General features: G+C 62.4%; 5 protein-coding genes across 5 annotated transcripts; 3 read left to right on the top strand and 2 right to left on the bottom strand.

Moving 5' to 3' along the window:
* Positions 1-34: 34 nt before the first annotated feature.
* SPSK_07502 (extracellular exo-polygalacturonase) lies at positions 35-1,471 on the bottom strand (the record flags this gene model as incomplete). The annotated part of the gene is made up of 1 exon (XM_016734164.1): positions 35-1,471. The coding sequence occupies one exon, from the start codon at positions 1,469-1,471 to the stop codon at positions 35-37; it is 1,437 nt and encodes a 478-aa protein (XP_016591637.1).
* A 916-nt stretch (positions 1,472-2,387) lies between these two features.
* Positions 2,388-2,636, top strand: SPSK_08203 (uncharacterized protein; the record flags this gene model as incomplete). Its single annotated transcript, XM_016734841.1, has 2 exons — positions 2,388-2,401; positions 2,432-2,636. 2 exons carry the CDS (start codon positions 2,388-2,390, stop codon positions 2,634-2,636), a joined length of 219 nt encoding a protein of 72 aa, XP_016591636.1.
* Positions 2,637-2,879: 243 nt separating this feature from the next.
* Positions 2,880-3,528, top strand: SPSK_07984 (large subunit ribosomal protein L23e; the record flags this gene model as incomplete). The annotated part of the gene is made up of 3 exons (XM_016734636.1): positions 2,880-3,019; positions 3,047-3,419; positions 3,496-3,528. The coding sequence occupies 3 exons, from the start codon at positions 2,880-2,882 to the stop codon at positions 3,526-3,528; spliced, it is 546 nt and encodes a 181-aa protein (XP_016591635.1).
* Positions 3,529-4,432: 904 nt separating this feature from the next.
* Positions 4,433-11,095, bottom strand: SPSK_06851 (uncharacterized protein; the record flags this gene model as incomplete). Its single annotated transcript, XM_016733525.1, has 3 exons — positions 4,433-4,848; positions 4,923-7,098; positions 7,121-11,095. 3 exons carry the CDS (start codon positions 11,093-11,095, stop codon positions 4,433-4,435), a joined length of 6,567 nt encoding a protein of 2,188 aa, XP_016591634.1.
* Positions 11,096-12,845: 1,750 nt separating this feature from the next.
* Positions 12,846-14,597, top strand: SPSK_07332 (uncharacterized protein; the record flags this gene model as incomplete). The annotated part of the gene is made up of 1 exon (XM_016733996.1): positions 12,846-14,597. The coding sequence occupies one exon, from the start codon at positions 12,846-12,848 to the stop codon at positions 14,595-14,597; it is 1,752 nt and encodes a 583-aa protein (XP_016591633.1).
* Positions 14,598-15,444: the final 847 nt, after the last annotated feature.

Genomic DNA, 15,444 nt, shown 5'->3' with positions numbered 1-15,444 from the left:
AGGACAACAAAAGAGCCCCCCCCCCTCCCCCTTCTCAGTTGAACCCCTTCCAGACGTCGGTGCAGGTCAGGTCGAGGGCGGTCGCGTTCTGGTTGAGGCAGTAGGCCTGGTTGCCGCCGCGGGGGCTGACGACGTCGATGTTGGTGGCGGAGATGGCGCGGCAGGTGGCGGTGGACGAGCAGGCCAGGGCGGCGATCTGGGGCGCGTACTTGGTGGAGGTGACGCCGTAAAAGTTGCGGAAGACAACGTCGGCGAGGGTCAGCGAGCTCGGGTGCTGCTGGCAGACGGTGAGGTTTTTCTGGCCATAGCACTGGGTGATTTCGATGGCGTAGTCGACGCCGTCGATGTACATGCCGTCGTAGGTGATGTTGCGGACGCGACCGCCGCCGCCGCCGCCCTGCAGGTCGCCCGACAGGGCCGAGGGCGTGTTGGGCCAGACCTTGATGCGGGCGCCGTCGGTGGCGGCGTGCAGGCTGACGTTGCCGACCCAGACGTGCTCGACAATGTCGTAGGCGCCGGCGTACTGGCCGAGGCTGCCGATGCTGATGCCGTGGCTGCCGGTGCAGGACAGCGACGCGACGAGGATGTGGGTGCTGTTGGGCTTCAGGGACACGCAGTCGTCGCCGTTGACGACGACCGAGTTGAGGATGGCAATGTCGCTGCTGCGGTACGTGTCCCAGCCGTCGGTGTTCTTGGCGGCGTGGTGGGCGCTCGACGAGGCGCCCCCATTGGAATTGGAAATGGAAATGTCAATGTCGCTGAAGACGACGTTGCTCGCGTTGGCGACAAAGTGGTAGTACATGGGGCTGAGGCGCAGGTGGAGGTCGGCCACGACGCTGTTCTGGAGCCCGTCGATGCCCACGAGCACGGGCCGCAGGGTGTCCGTGTCCTGGGCGTGCAGGTCGTACCAGACCTGGCCGTTGCCGTGGAGCGTGCCGCCGCCGTAGACGAAGACGTTCTCGCCGCCGAGCTTGAAGAAGCTGGTGACGTTCTGGAAGCCGAAGCGGAACGAGTTGGCCTGCCAGTAGTCGGTGTCGTTTGTGAACTGGATCGTCCCTTGGATGTCTGGGGGGATGTTAGCGACTGTGTTCACAGTGATTGTTCGACCGGACCCACCGATGTCAATGTCCTTGAGAAAGGTCCAGTCCATGGCCGTGCCGACCAGGTACGTCGTGTCCGCGCGGAAGACGACGTGGCCCCCGTGATTGCACGCGTGGAAGGCCGACATGATGTACGTGGAGTCGTCCGTCACGCCGTCGCCGTGCGTCTTGACACAGCACACTTTGTTGCGCGGCGGCGGGATGGGGATCGGCAGACGCGGCTGCTTGGGATGCGCCACGACGGTGGGCCGCGTCGACACCGGCTTGCAGGGAGCGCTGTCGTTGCCGTTGCCGTTGCCGTTGCCATTGCTGGGCGCGGCGGCAGCTGCGGTGAGCGACACGAATGCCGAGACGATGATGAGGACCTTCATGGGAGCGATGGATGCGAGAATGTAAAGACTTGGCGAGTTGCTTTCTTTCGGGAACACCGGCTAATCAAGTCTGCAAGGCTCCAATGCTGCGATAGGAGAGTTACGGTTAAACCAGAGGCGCGCTGTCTGGAGCGGAGAGGAGGAAGCATACTTGTTCTACTGCTTTGTTTTATTTCGTTATTCTTGAATCGATTTGATTTAATAAAGATGGTTGCTCCAACTACAATATTAAGTCAATATTAATTCAATATTTTATTCATTATGTGATAGAATATATTTGTAGTTTCTGTACAAGACATCTCGACGAAAGAAACCACCGCTAGTCTTTGCAAACAACTGGAACAAAAGCTTCAAATCCCCAAATTAATTCACTGTCTTGTACCTGAATAGACTGTCGAGAGACATTGCTTCTGTTGAACCCTGATTTACAGATGAGATGGGTGTTGGCCTTGCGGTACTTCGAGATTGGCGTCGGCGTGCGCCAAAACAATGTACCACGTCACACTGCCAGCATGTAAGGTGATTGGCTCGTCGAGACCCACTTGACAGGCGAGCAGCCCACTTTACAGAGTCACGTGAATATACATCTATCAGGCAAGGCACGTGACTCTTCCAGAGTAGGGTTTCTTCCATGTTGGTGCGGAAAAACGTTTTGTGGCGGGGCCGAAAAAGTTTTGGTGCCAAAATTCACCCACTTTGGCGGTGGAGCACTGCTTTGCCTGGCCTGTGAGAGCAGAGAGGGCTTTGCACCAATTTTTTTTTTTCGGCTGGCTTTTCTGTCTGGGTCGACGAAATCCGTTCACGATCTTCTGCAGACCCCCTCTCCCGTTTTGAACGTCCTTGACATTTCCTCACCAACCGACGAGAACCCCCTCCGACACAACACCCTTTCTTTTCCACACACACAACCGTCGCAATGGCCAAGCTTTCGTAAGTTGCATTTCTATCGGAACCGAGCAGAGCAGAACGAGCCGGACTGCGTTGGATGGCGTTAGGGAGTTGGGGAGTTGAGGAGTTGGAGTTAGATGGAGTTGCAGACAGTTGCCAGGCCAAAAGACCAAAGATCACATGGACACCACCACCGACGACCGAGACGACCGACTATGACGAGACCGCATCTACCGAGACCGGACGGAAACCACGTCGAGATTTTGACCGAACGTGAGACCACATCGGACGAGATGCTGGGGTTTGACATTGTAGCGCACCGGTTGGTGTGAGCAGCTTTGTCAAGATCTACGGACGACGTTGGGAATACAGAGACGGGATGTTTCGCGACAGACTCCGTGTCGCCCGAATGCTGTTCTGCGAACTCGTCACGCCTGCGACACCTGATCGTGCCAAACGACAATGATACGACATTTCCGAGCATCCCTTCGAGCATCGACGACTTCGAGACGAGAGACACATGACGCCAATGCTGTCGACGGCTTTCGAACTGGTGGACTCCCGGCTTTTGGCATCGGTTTCTGGCAACTGGCAACTGGCACTGGCAACTGACTGGCACCTGACTGGCAACCGCATCTGTCGCGAATGGCTCAACTCCATGTGAATACACACTAACATCTCTCCCAGTCGTGGTGCCCCCGGTGGCAAGCTCAAGATGACCCTCGGTCTCCCCGTCGGTGCCATCATGAACTGCTGCGACAACTCCGGCGCCCGCAACCTGTACATCATCTCCGTCAAGGGCATCGGCGCCCGCCTGAACCGGCTACCGGCCGGCGGTGTCGGCGACATGGTCATGGCCACCGTCAAGAAGGGCAAGCCCGAGCTGCGGAAGAAGGTCCACCCGGCCGTCATTGTGCGCCAGTCCAAGCCGTGGAAACGCACCGACGGCGTGTTTTTGTACTTTGAGGACAACGCCGGCGTCATTGTCAACCCCAAGGGCGAGATGAAGGGCTCGGCCATTACGGGCCCCGTCGGCAAGGAGGCCGCTGAGCTGTGGCCGGTATGTCCACCCTTGACCCCTGTCTGTGTCGGCTACTATTGTTGTATAAAGGTCACTTGCTAACTCGTGCAACCAGCGTATTGCCAGCAACTCGGGTGTCGTGATGTAAGGGATTTCCTTTTTGTTTTGTTTTTTACCGGCATACAATCGAAAAACGGACATCAAGGGTCATCTCGGGAAGAGCGGAAAGAGGAAAGAGGAGAAAAACGAGGAAAAAGGAATAAAACTGGGAAGTTTATATTTGACAAAACTTCCGTGGCAACGACACACGGGGGCGTTTTTATTTTAACTTTTTTTATTTTCCATTTGCTCCTCGGCCGTTCTGCTTTTACGTCTTTTTTACGTCTCATGTATTCCATCGAAGAATACCTTTGTCCTAGGAAAAAAAAAATAAGAAAAGTTTTCAAAATACTCTATTCTTTCGCCAGAGCGCTGGCGACATGGATTCACGTAGATGCAAAGCGACAATGTATGGATACTGTGTGTATTGTATGCTGTGTCTGGTGTCTCGTTTTGAACTGTGAAGAAGACATCAAGACACAAAAAACGGAACAATGAAAAGCTGGTAAAGGTCAAGCAACCAGAAGTAGACAGTTTGGGTAGATGTCAACGACGCGAGAATGCAAGACAAAGGACAGGACGAGAAGAACGAAGAAACCGGAACAAAGAAAACGAAACAAAAACAAAACAGCAGGGCGAATACCATGCAATGCACCTCCTTTTTTGTATAATGCATCCAACGCCCCAAGCAAAGGGTAAACAAGCAAACAAATTGGGAAATCTGCGCAAGTGTAAGAGCAGAACCAAACAGGATGGAAATTAAAAAGCAAAAGCAAGAAACAAGAACACAAGAAAACCAGAAAACAACCTCTCACTCGCCAACGCTGCAACAAAGTAGGATGCCGCCGTCGCGTCACAATCCCAATCGTCCATCACGACCGTCCTAGCGTCGACGGGGGGCCAACAATAACAACGCCTGCGCGGTGGCCCGGCCGCAGACACCGCAGAGACTCCTACGCCTCTTGGCGGCTGCCCGCATACATGCCGCTGTTGTTGTTCGGGTGGCCGTTGCCCGGGTGGCCGCCGTGGTGGCTAGGGCGATGCTGCGGAGGGTGGCTCGCGTAGGGACCCGGGTTGCCCATGTCCATGTGGTGGTGGTGGTAGGGGCCGACCGTGTAGTCCATGTGGTGGGGCGGACCGCCCATATGGGCCGGGGGCGGCCCAGGCGGGCCAGGGGGACCGCCGATGGACCCGCTGGACGCGGCAGGGCCTTGGGCCTGCGGGCCGGGCGAGCCGTCGGAGCCGCTGCGGGCGGGGTGGGCGGCGACGGCGGCGACTTGCTGGGCCTGCTGGGCGGCGGCCTTTTTGGCGGCGAGGGTGGCCTTGCGCTTGGCGACGGCGGCCTGCATGGAGCCATTGGCCCAGCGAGCTGTTGGGATACGTTAGCAGGGAACAGGCCGAAGGAAAGAATGACGGGGACTGGGGGGACACTGAGATACGTACTCTTCATCGAGTGGCTCATCTTCTCGCTCTTGGTCATCTGGCGGTACTCCTTGTCGTCGCTGGGCGTGCCGGAGTCGGCACCGGGCGTGCTGCCAGGACCGCCCGGACCAGACGGGGTGCCGCCGAGACCAGGACTGACGTAGCCGTGATCGGCGGCACCAGGACCACCACCACCACCACCACCGGGACCGCTAGGACCGCCACCGGGCGTGTGGGGCACAAACTGAGTGTGGTTGCCGGGGTTCATGAGCATGGTGGACGACGATGCAGAGGACGACGCGCCGCCGAGGCTGTGGCGGTGCCCGCTGCCACCACTACCACCACCACCGCCACCCGGCGTGTTTGGTCCGCCGTTCTTTGCATTGGGCATCATCTGCGTAAAGGCATGGACGCCCGCCGAGGGCGCGACGGGCGCGGGCGTGTAGTTTTTGATCTTGAAGGTCGTCCGCTGGCGACCCGAGGAGGGTGGTGCTGTCGCCGCAGCCGAGGATGGCTGCTGCTGCTGGCTGGGTGCGGGCGCCAGGCTGTTGACACGCTGCGGCGGCGGCGGTCCTTGCGGGTGGTGGTATGCCTGCCGCGGCGGTGGCGGCGGAGGCGGCTGGCCGTGGCTGTGGCCGTGGCTGTGGCCGTGGCTGTAGTACATGTCCTGTTGCTGGTAGGGCATGGGTGGACCATAGGGATGCATGTAGCCTCGCTGCTGCTTCTGCTGCTGCTGCTGCGGATGATGGTGAGGGGGCGGCGGCGGCGGTGCGTGGTGACCATAGTAGGCCGACGACGCCGACGAATGCGGGTCTTTGGGGCTGTGGCCATAATACGGACCAGGGTGCTGGGCGTGGTGCGCGTGCGGCTGTTGGGGCTGGTAGGGATCGTACGGCATGGCAGCACTGTGCATCGGCGGGTATTGCTGGCTCTCGGGTACGGGCGCCGCATGATTGTTGTTGCTGGTGCTGTTGCTGTTGCTGTTGTTGTGGCCGTTGTTGTCGTTGGGATCGTCCATGGTGGACGGCATGCTGGTGTCGGCCTCCTCCTGCACAGATGCCGTCGTCCGCCGACGGCGCTTCTGCTTCTTGGCCGGCGGGCCGTGGGCGGTCGCAGCCGCGGCATCGTCGTCGTCGTACTGCGGTTGCTGCGAGCGGTGGCCCGGCTCGTCGTTGTTGTCGTTGTCAATGTCCTTGTCCTCATTGTCGCGGTCGTCGCCGACGCCGTTGTGGACAGCACGGAACTTGCGGCGACGCTTGGGCCGCAGAGCATAGCTGGAGTCGTCGGCGTTGTTGGCAGCACCGTTCGACGAGGCCGACGAGGCAGGACGGGCATGCTCGTCGTCGTCGTCGTCGTCGTTGCGGTCACGATCGCGGTCACGACCACGGCCGCTGGAGTAGAAGCTGCGGGGACCAATCTCGCCGGTCCGGCGACGGCGGCCGTCTACCTTGGTCTCTTTGACCTCCTTGGCCTCCTTGGCCTCCTTGGCCTCCTTGGCCGATCTGGCCTCCCTGGCATGGGCCGTGGAGATGCGCTGCCGCTTGGCGCCACCACGTCCCGCGCGCGGCGACTCTGGCGCCGTCTCGTCGCCGTCGTCGTAGGTGGCATCGCGGCCGTTTTCGGTAGCGTCACCATCGGCCTCCGTTTCGGCCCCAGCTTCGGCCTCGGCAGCCGCCGCCGCCGCCGCCGCCGCCTCTGCTTCGAGTGCCTCCTGGCGCAGCAGACTGTTCGGCTTGCGACCGCGACGGCGCTTGCGGCCCGGTCCGCTGGCGAGCGGCGACACGGCCGTGGCGGGCTTTTCCGAGGGCGGCGGCATGTGGCCAGCACGGCGGTGGTGGTGGTGGTAGGACGAGGACGTCGCGGCGGACTCGTCCTTGTCGACGAGATCGTCCGCCGCGACCGATTCCGACAGCTGGCTGCGCGGCACGCGGCCCCGGCGGCCACGCTTGGTGGGCGTCTGGACCGCCGCAGCCGGCGCAGCGTCGATCGGGCCGTCGTCGTCGTCGGTCTTGCCCTCGGCGGCAGCGGCGGCGGCGGCGGCAGCAGCGGCAGCAGCAGCAGCAAGGCGGCGGGCCCGGCGGGCGGGCCACGACGGCCACGGGTGGGCGGGACGGCGGGCGTCGATGCAGAGGTGGAGGCAGCCGCCGACGACGCAGCGGCCGGGCCAGAGTGGGGGCTGGCGTGCCGGCACGGCTGCCTTCGGCGCTCTCGTCGTCGACGGCGTTCTTGCGGCGACGCGTGCGGCGGCCGACGCCCATGCCGTCGTCGGCGTCGGCCTCGGCGGCCTTGAGCGTCTGCTTGGGGCGGTTGCGCAGGCGGGTGTTTTGCAGGCCCTCGCGCTGGGCCACGGGGTCCTGGCGGCTGATCATGGAATCGCGCGGGTCGTGCTCGAACAAGTAGATGTGGGACATGAGCTTGTCCTGCTGGCGGGCGTGGCGCTTGATGGGGTCGGCGAGCGACTCGGGGGCGCGGATGCCCTTGACGACAAAGTCGCGCTCGGTGATTTCGGTGTCGACGTTGCCGCGCTTGAGCGCCATCAGCGTGCGGTTTTCAAACGTGGCGTCCTGCTGGCGGCGGCGGACGGCGTTTTCTTCGTCGTCGGTGATGCCGCGCAGCAGACGGTACTCGTCCTGCCAGGCGACCAGGGTCTCGTTCATGTGGGCGAGGCAGTCAAACAGGTCGCTGGTGCTCATGTCTTTGTGGTCCTTGAGCGCGTCGATGAACTCCTTGGGATCGCGGATCTTGTGGAAGCGGTACTGCTTCTTCCACATGGGCTTGCGGCCGGCCGCGGGCGTCGACGCAGGGGCATTGGCGTTGGCGGGGGCGCTGCCGTTTGCTGTGGCTGCGGCGGTGGGCGTCTCGGTGTCGGGATCTTCGGACGCGGACGCCGCATTGGGCGTCGCTCCGGCGGTGACTGGTGCCGCCGTGGCAGCAAGAAGGGGCGTACCAGCCGAGGGCAGGTCGATGGGCGTCGGCGGGGCCGGTGTGGCCGAGGCGCTGTCGGCGGCGCTGTCGATGACAATGTCGGGCGTGGCAACGGTGGAGGCGAAGGACGCACCTGCAGCACCAGCAGCAGCGGCGGCGGCGGCAGCCTCCTCCAGACGCGTGTCGGCGGCAATCTTTTCTTGTAGGACGGCCTCAAGATCCGCAGGCGTGGGTGTGTCGCTGCCGTCCTTGTGGGAGGAGACGCTCTGTGGCTGTGTCTGCTCGGCGGTGGCAGCGTCGGTCTGCTGGTCTGTGTCCGGCTGGTCCGTCTGCTCGGCCGTGGCTTCGCGGTTGGGCGTGGGCGAGGGCGCAGCAGCCGACGCGGACAAGGCCGTGGTGGTGGTGGTGGTGGCCGTCGTGACGTTGTCGTAAAACTGCTCCGGGTAGAAGACATACTCGTTCTCCCAGGGCGTGAGGCTCTCCCACGGACGCGGGCCCGAGGGGCGGCGCGCCGTTCGGCCGGTGGCAAAGAGGTTGGGCGCGGTCTTGGTCGCCGACGGGGAGGCGCTGGTGGCGGCTCGCTTGCTTGCCTTGGCGGCAGCCGCAGCGGCCTTGGCAGCCTTTTGCTCCTTGAGCGTGGCTTCGTGGGCCTCGAGCATGGCCTGCTCCTTCTGGGCGGCGGCGGACGCGATGCGGGTGCTGGTGCGGCGGGTCATGGAGCGGAAGGCGCCGGGCGAGGGCGCGTCGTCCATGGGGTCGTCAGAGACGGTGGAGTGTGCCTTGTTGTTGGCGGGGGTTGTGGCGGCCGCGTCGGCGTCGGCAGCGGACATGTCGAGAGCATGGCTGTCATGACCGTCCTCGTGAATGTCCTCGTGAATGTCCTCACGGCTGTCGTTTTGGCCGTCCTCGTGAGCGCCCTCACGGTCCTCCATGTCCACGTCGGCGTCTTTGGGGGCGGTGTCCTTGGCACTCGCTGTGCTTTCACCACCCGCCGCTGCTTCCTCAGACGGCTTGGCTGTATCGACGTCGACATCGGTCGCGCCGTCATACGCGTCGACGGCAGCCGGTGTATCGTCCGGCTCGGCTTTGAGCTGCGTCGTGGCCGCTGCAGGTGCAGGTGCAGCTGCAGCGTCAGCTTCCTCGTCTGCTTCCTCGTCCATTGTCTCGGGCGCCTCTGCTTTGAGCGTGGCGGCCGAGTCAAACGAGTCGTAGCTGGGCAAGACAGAGGCGCCAGCCTTGGCGTCGGTGGCCCGGGCCTCCATAAAGGCGGCGTAGCGCTCTTCGTCGGCCTCGGACTGGAGGACAAAGACGCTGGGCGGCGAGCGGTTGCGGCCGCGGGGGATGCGCACCATCAGGCGGTTCTGGTGGTGGGAGTGGTGGGAGCGAGAGAGGCCTCTCTTCTGGGGGGACGCGTTCTTGGACGACAGCCTGGAGGCCGGCGACGTCTCTGCGGACAGCGCCTTGACCTTGGTCGGCGTCGTGGCAGCCGCAGCGGAAGCAGCAGCAGTAGACTGCCGGCGCGGACGGCCCACCTTGCTGGGGGTGTGGCCGTTGGCAGCGCCTGTGTTCGGCGCAGAGGTAGGTCCATTTGCCTTGGCTGCTTTGCCAGACATGGGGGCCGCTGTGCTGGACGTAGAATCCGCCGCCGCCGCCGCCGCCGCCGCCGCCGCCGCCTGGTGAATGGCCTTGGCAATGCTGGTCTGCGGGGCAGAGTTCGACAGCGTGCTCGAGTTACTCGAGGCACTGCGCTGCAGCGGCGTGGCCCCGGCCGACGACGCGTTGGAGTGCGAGTTGGAGTTGTCGGCCTCCGTGTCGCTGCTGGGCGGGCTGCCGCCGACGCGGATAGTGTCGTGGACAACAATGGCGCCGCCCGAGGGGCTCTCGAGGACCATGGGCGACGCTGGCACCGTGCTGCTGCCCGTGCTGGGTGTCAGGCCCGCACCACCACCACCGGCCGCCGTCGACGACAAAGGCCCCGATGCCGACGACGCCTGCACGGGCGTGGACACGGCAGGGGCCGTCGGTCGGCGGAGAGGCGGGCGGCCGCGGCCACGAGGCGCAGGAGCCGGCGTGGACACTGTTTCTGTGGCAGCAGCAGCAGCAGTTGCGGACGGGGGTGCGTGTCCATTGGCAGCACTGCCAGGCGCCGTGGTGGACGCGCCGTCTGCTGCGGCTGGCTGGTGATGCACAAGACGAATCTTCTTGGTGGCCACGGCCGGCGACGGCGACGACGCAGCCTCGTCCTCGGCTGTGGCGCCACTGTTGCGGAAGCCGATGTGGACCGTCTTGCGCTTGCGGCCGCGCGTGGCCGGTGCCGACGGCGTCTGTTCGCCGGCATTCGGCTCGGCGTCGTGCTCCGTGTCCCTGGCGGTGTCGTCGTTGGCGTGGCCAGTCGTGCCTGTGCTTGTGCTTGTGGCAAGGCCAGTGCCAGCCGTGGTCTCGCCATTCTCAATGTGGCTGTAGTCGACCCTGCTGCGCTTCCGCAGCGAATGGCCGCCCTTGCCCTTGGCCATCTCCTCGGCGGCAGCGGCCGCTGCATAGGCGGCCGCATACGACTGGGCCGGCGTCATGGGCCGGTCGGTGTCGTTGGCACGCGACGACCGCCGCCGCGTCACGGGCGCCGCTGCCTGTCGGCTGGATGCCGCTGCAGCCATGGCGGTGGGCGAGGCAGGCGGCGACGCCGTCAAAGGCTGTGACGGGTCGATGGCCGACGAGGACAGGGTGTGTAATGACAGAGCGTGGGATGGGGTGGCAGCGGTCTCCACGGGGGCCGGCGACGACGACGGCGAGGCGTGTCGCAGAGACGTGCGAGGCCGGCCGCGCGCAGAAGAAGACGGCGGCGGCGGATGAGAGTGGGAGTGGGAGGAAGAGTGAGAGAGATGGGAGCGGGACGGCGAGGAGGTGGACGAGCTGCGTTTTGCGGCTGCCGGGGTGTGGGAAGATGGGACCTGTGTGTGGCCAGTTTGGGTCGAATGGCCAGAAGGGCCGGAATGGCTTTTGTCACCAGGCAAAGACAGCCCGTTGGCGGCCGTTGCGGGCGATGCAGACGACTGGCTCCGGGACAGACTGCGGCGCGGCGAGGGCTGGGCAGACTGGGACGTGGCATGTGCGGGTGCGGAATGAGAATGAGGATGAGACGGGACGGAATGGGCAGAATGGGCAGAATGGACAGAGCTTGGAGAATGTCCCAAACTCTGCGCGGCGTGAGACGACGGTGCGTTGCCACCCGCACTGCCTCGCGACCGACTCCCACCGCGAACACGGTCCATGGTGGCAGGCCAGCGGTCGGTCAGACGCAGCAATAAGGAATAAAGGATGTGAGGGAGTGGTGGGACAGGATGTGAGGGTATGTGTTTGAGGGATGTTTTTGAGGGTAAAGAGACGTGATAAAAAACAAAAAGGAGGCAAATGGGAGGCGACGCGATGTGGCCAAAACGGCCTGTCACCGGCGTCAAAACAATCACACAATTGAGCGCAAGACGCCTCGGATGGCCCTGCGCGTGGTGACGGAAGAGCTGACGCCAGGGGAAGCGGTGGTCGTCGCCGCGATGCTGCCTCTTCTTTTCACCTTTTGCAACGTCGTGGCTGTTTTTTATGTGTAAGAGAGTTTTAAAGGCAACACGCCTTGGGCTGGGGACGCTAACAGCCAAACCGGCAAAGCAGGAGCCAAGAGCCAGGAGCCAGGAGGCCAGTAGGAAGGAAGGAGCCAGCAAACGGGGCGGCGCCAGGCGGACCCAAAACGGCAGGGGCGTGTGGGCTGGTATGAGGAAGAAAAAACGAATAAAAGCGTGGCGGGCCAATAGACGGCGCCAAAAAATAAGAATTGTGGGGCGTCAAGTACAGCAGGCTCGAAGAGCAACAATGAGGAGGGAGAAGACGAGAAGCAGTAAAAGCAAGGAGAAGAAGAAGGAGAAAAAAGGAGAAGAAAGAATGAAAAGACGCCGATAAGACGATGTAGTGAGTTTCTGGGTGATGCAAACTCGAGAATGAAGAAACAGCGACAGCGACGTCACGCGATGGCTGGTGACAACTCACTTTGCCAGGTCGACGAGCATATGGCCCTATTACTGTGTGCTGTCTATTGTGTGGTTTACTGTCTGCTATTTATTGTGTGCTGTTACTGGTTACTGTTTTACCTACCGTGATTCTCTGCACTCCAAACTCACCGTCGCATGACTCCCTGCTCTGGCCTGCTTCAGCCTTGAGAATACCTCAGATTGCTTTACTCGCGTTGCTCTCTGTCGTCGACATTGTCAAATTGTCGAAGTCATCAAACTCATCAAACTCATCAAACATCAAAGTCGGTCCCGTATTGTAAACGTCTCTACAGGATAAATACAGCCAGCAGACACTTCCATCTTCTCAACGCTTTCAATCCCCTCTGTCAGCCTGCTCTCAAACATCCCTCAGCTCTCACTCTCACGCTCTCACACACACCTTTACACCTGTCCATTGTTTGACTGCCAGGCTAAACTGTGCACGCAAGCACTCTGTGCACAAGCCACAGCCGCCACAGCCCATTGTCTTGTAAGAGAGCCCGTCTGTGATTGGCCGGCCCGTCACTGGCCTCTTGTCCTTTTCCATTTTGGGACTAGCGCAAACTGAAGTCACTGGCACCTGAAAGACCACCCAAATTGACAGAAAGAGGAGGTGCAGGTGGGGCAGCGGGCCCGTCGATTACAGGTGGAGCATCGCCCGTGACGACAAGACAGGGAAGGAGCAGGACAGGCAGGAGACAGCTTGGCCTCTGACGACACTTTACGTTCCCCAGAGAGACGCTTCCGCTTGGAACACCACACACCCAGCATCGTCATAGGGCACCACCGTTGTCCACGCAGAGACGACCGACTCTTTTCTGATACACAGGACAACCCGAGGGTATGTAGACTGGCGAGCTGCGTCGCCCGCTTCGATTCCCTACAGCTTCACATGCTTACTGACGTCTGCAGTGCATCGATCCTCCAACATTGCCATCTGCTTCCACAAACACCGACCAGCTTCCTTCATCCCCCTCCCACCATGGCGTCCAAGCGGGCCAAGAGCGCCACTAACGAGGAGCTCGACTCGCTCTTCGAAGGCATCGGGGACGAGAAACCCACCGGGGCCGCCAAGAAGGCGGGCAAAGCCAAGACCACGGGGACCGGCAAGCTGAAATCGGCCGCCGATAAGGATCTGCTGGCCGCGCTGGAGAACGAGGTCGGCGACGAGATTGTGCGCCCGCACACGCCCCGCATCAGCAAGGAGGCCAAGGCCTCGCCAGCGTCCGCGTCCGCGTCCGCGTCGGCACCAGCACCGGCCCGCCGCTCCGTCGAGAGCAGCAAGGCCTACTCGGCGCGGACGAGCACCGACGAGCGGGCCGTGGACGCCTCCGCGGAAGGCGCCGCAGCGCCGCCGGCCGCCACGACGGCCACGGCCACGGCCACGTCCACTGTGGCGGCCCCCGCGTCGGGCGGCTGGTGGGGCGGCATTCTGTCCACGGCGTCGGCGGCGATGAAGCAGGCCGAGGCGGCCGTCAAGGAGATCCAGCAAAACGAAGAGGCCAAGAAGTGGGCCGACCAGGTGCGCGGCAACGTGGTGTCGCTGCGCGGCTTCGGCGACGAGCTGCGCCACCGCGCGCTGCCGACCTTTACCAACATTCTGCACACCCTGGCGCCGCCCATTGCCTCCCACGAGCGCCTGCTCATCCACATCACCCACGACATGGTCGGCTACCCGGCGCTCGACCCGCTCGTGCACGGCGTCTTTACGCGCGTCATGGCCCAGGTCGAGGGCGGCGATCTGCTCGTGATCCAGCGCGGGCAGGAGTCGCAGGCGGCCGGGTCGGCGTCGGTGGGCAGCGGCGGCAGTGGCGGCCACAGCCGGAACAGTGCGGGCTGGCGCGACGGGCCGTGGTGGCGCGTCGTGCACTACCCGCGCGACCTGGGCGCCGTGCCCGGCCTGCGCGAGGGCACGAAGCTGTGCCGCGCGAGCGCCGAGGCGTACGCCAACGAGTACTACGCGGCCCACTACGGGAGCGATGACAAGGACAAGGGCACGAGCAAGGGCGGCGCCCGCGACCGCGTCGCCGACAGCAAGCGCGGCCTCGCGGTGGCCCGCCAGCGCGCCGTCGAGCCTGTGTCGGAGCAGAACCCCGTGCGCCGCTCGGACATCTTTTTGGCCGTACAAGCCTTTACCGTGGCCGCCGAGCCCAAGGACGAGGACGAGGACGACGATGACGACGAGGACGACGACGAAGACGACGAGGACGAGGCGACGGACGCGTCCGACGAGTCCGACGAGCTCGTCCAGTTTGCCGTGCACATCCGCGACCCCGTCCACGACATTGTCTACCACACCGTCAGCCAGGCCCTGCCGGCCAAGTGGGTGCGCTGGCTCGATGCGCGCCCGTCGACGTCTGCCTCGGCGCTGACGCCGGCCACGAGCGGCGGCGAGGGCGAGGGCGAGGAGGAGGACGACGACGACGACAGCAGCGACGACGACGACAGCCGCGACGCAGACGGCGCCTCCGCCAAACAGGCCAAGGCCTCTGCCTACGACGCGGGCGTCCCCGACGAGATCCGCGAAATCATCGACAGCGGCGCCGTCGACCCGCGCGAGTGGGTGGCCGAGTGGATCGAGGAGACCCTGACGCTGGCCGTCGGCGTCGTCGCCCAGCGCTACGTCGCCCGCCGTATGGGTGTTGGTGCCGGCAGCATCGGCCGCGGCAAGCGGCCCGTCGACGAGATCCTGGCCGACAATGCCGGCGAAGCTGCCCGGGCAGGCATTATCTAGGCAAGGGGTCATGTCTTGCTGTTTAGTGCTAGTGATTGTCTTTCTCTTTTATTGTTGCGGTGCTTGGGTCGTTATTATTACGCAACGGGTCATGGACTCTTGTTGCTCTCTATTTGCTGACTACCGTCTTTGTCTGTCTTCCTGTCAGTCTTCCTGTCATCTTCCCGTCTGTTTCCCCGTCTGTACTTTGCAATACCTAGGGCTGCATTTGAATAAATATCTTATTATGCATGTCCTGCAAGTGTTATGCTGGTGCCTGTCTGTTGAAGCAACATACAGCGTGGATCAGTACGACGAAATCAACGTAATACAGCGTAATCAGCGTAAGTACAGCGTAGTTACTGCCTAAATACAGCGCAATACAGCGTGATCAGCGTAAATACTGCGGAGACTCCTTCTAGTAATGACAATATTGACATTCGTTATCAAAATAACTCGCACGATGAGTTCTCTGTCTCACAAAACGTACACCCCTAGCTTACTCTTCTTTCCCTCCGTTTCCCCGTCCACAGCCCAAATGGGCCGCGTAGCTGTCTCTGTATGTCGATGTTGATCTGATACGCACTCCCAAATGGACGCTAACTCGGGGCGGAGATAAGCTGGGGCCTGAGCTCGGGGATTAGGGGCCTCTCAAAGGACACGACGAGAAAGAGCAGAGTATGCGCGAGAACTGGGCATCAAGCCGGCCGTTCTGTGGTAGTTGTCCGTTCTATTTTTTATTCCTGCGACATAGATGACAGCAGTATGAGAAACCTTGTGCTATTTGAAGCCATGCTTGTCCCTTTCATGCCTCCCTTTTCGAATGACAAGGCCCCAAACTTCGTCGCAACTTATCCCCGAGACCGAG

This window comes from Sporothrix schenckii, assembly GCF_000961545.1.
Source record: "Sporothrix schenckii 1099-18 chromosome Unknown Cont41, whole genome shotgun sequence".
NCBI classification, from domain to species: domain Eukaryota; kingdom Fungi; phylum Ascomycota; class Sordariomycetes; order Ophiostomatales; family Ophiostomataceae; genus Sporothrix; species Sporothrix schenckii.
The sequence above is the reverse complement of the archived record's forward strand: the minus strand, read 5'-3'. Positions and strand labels throughout refer to the sequence as shown.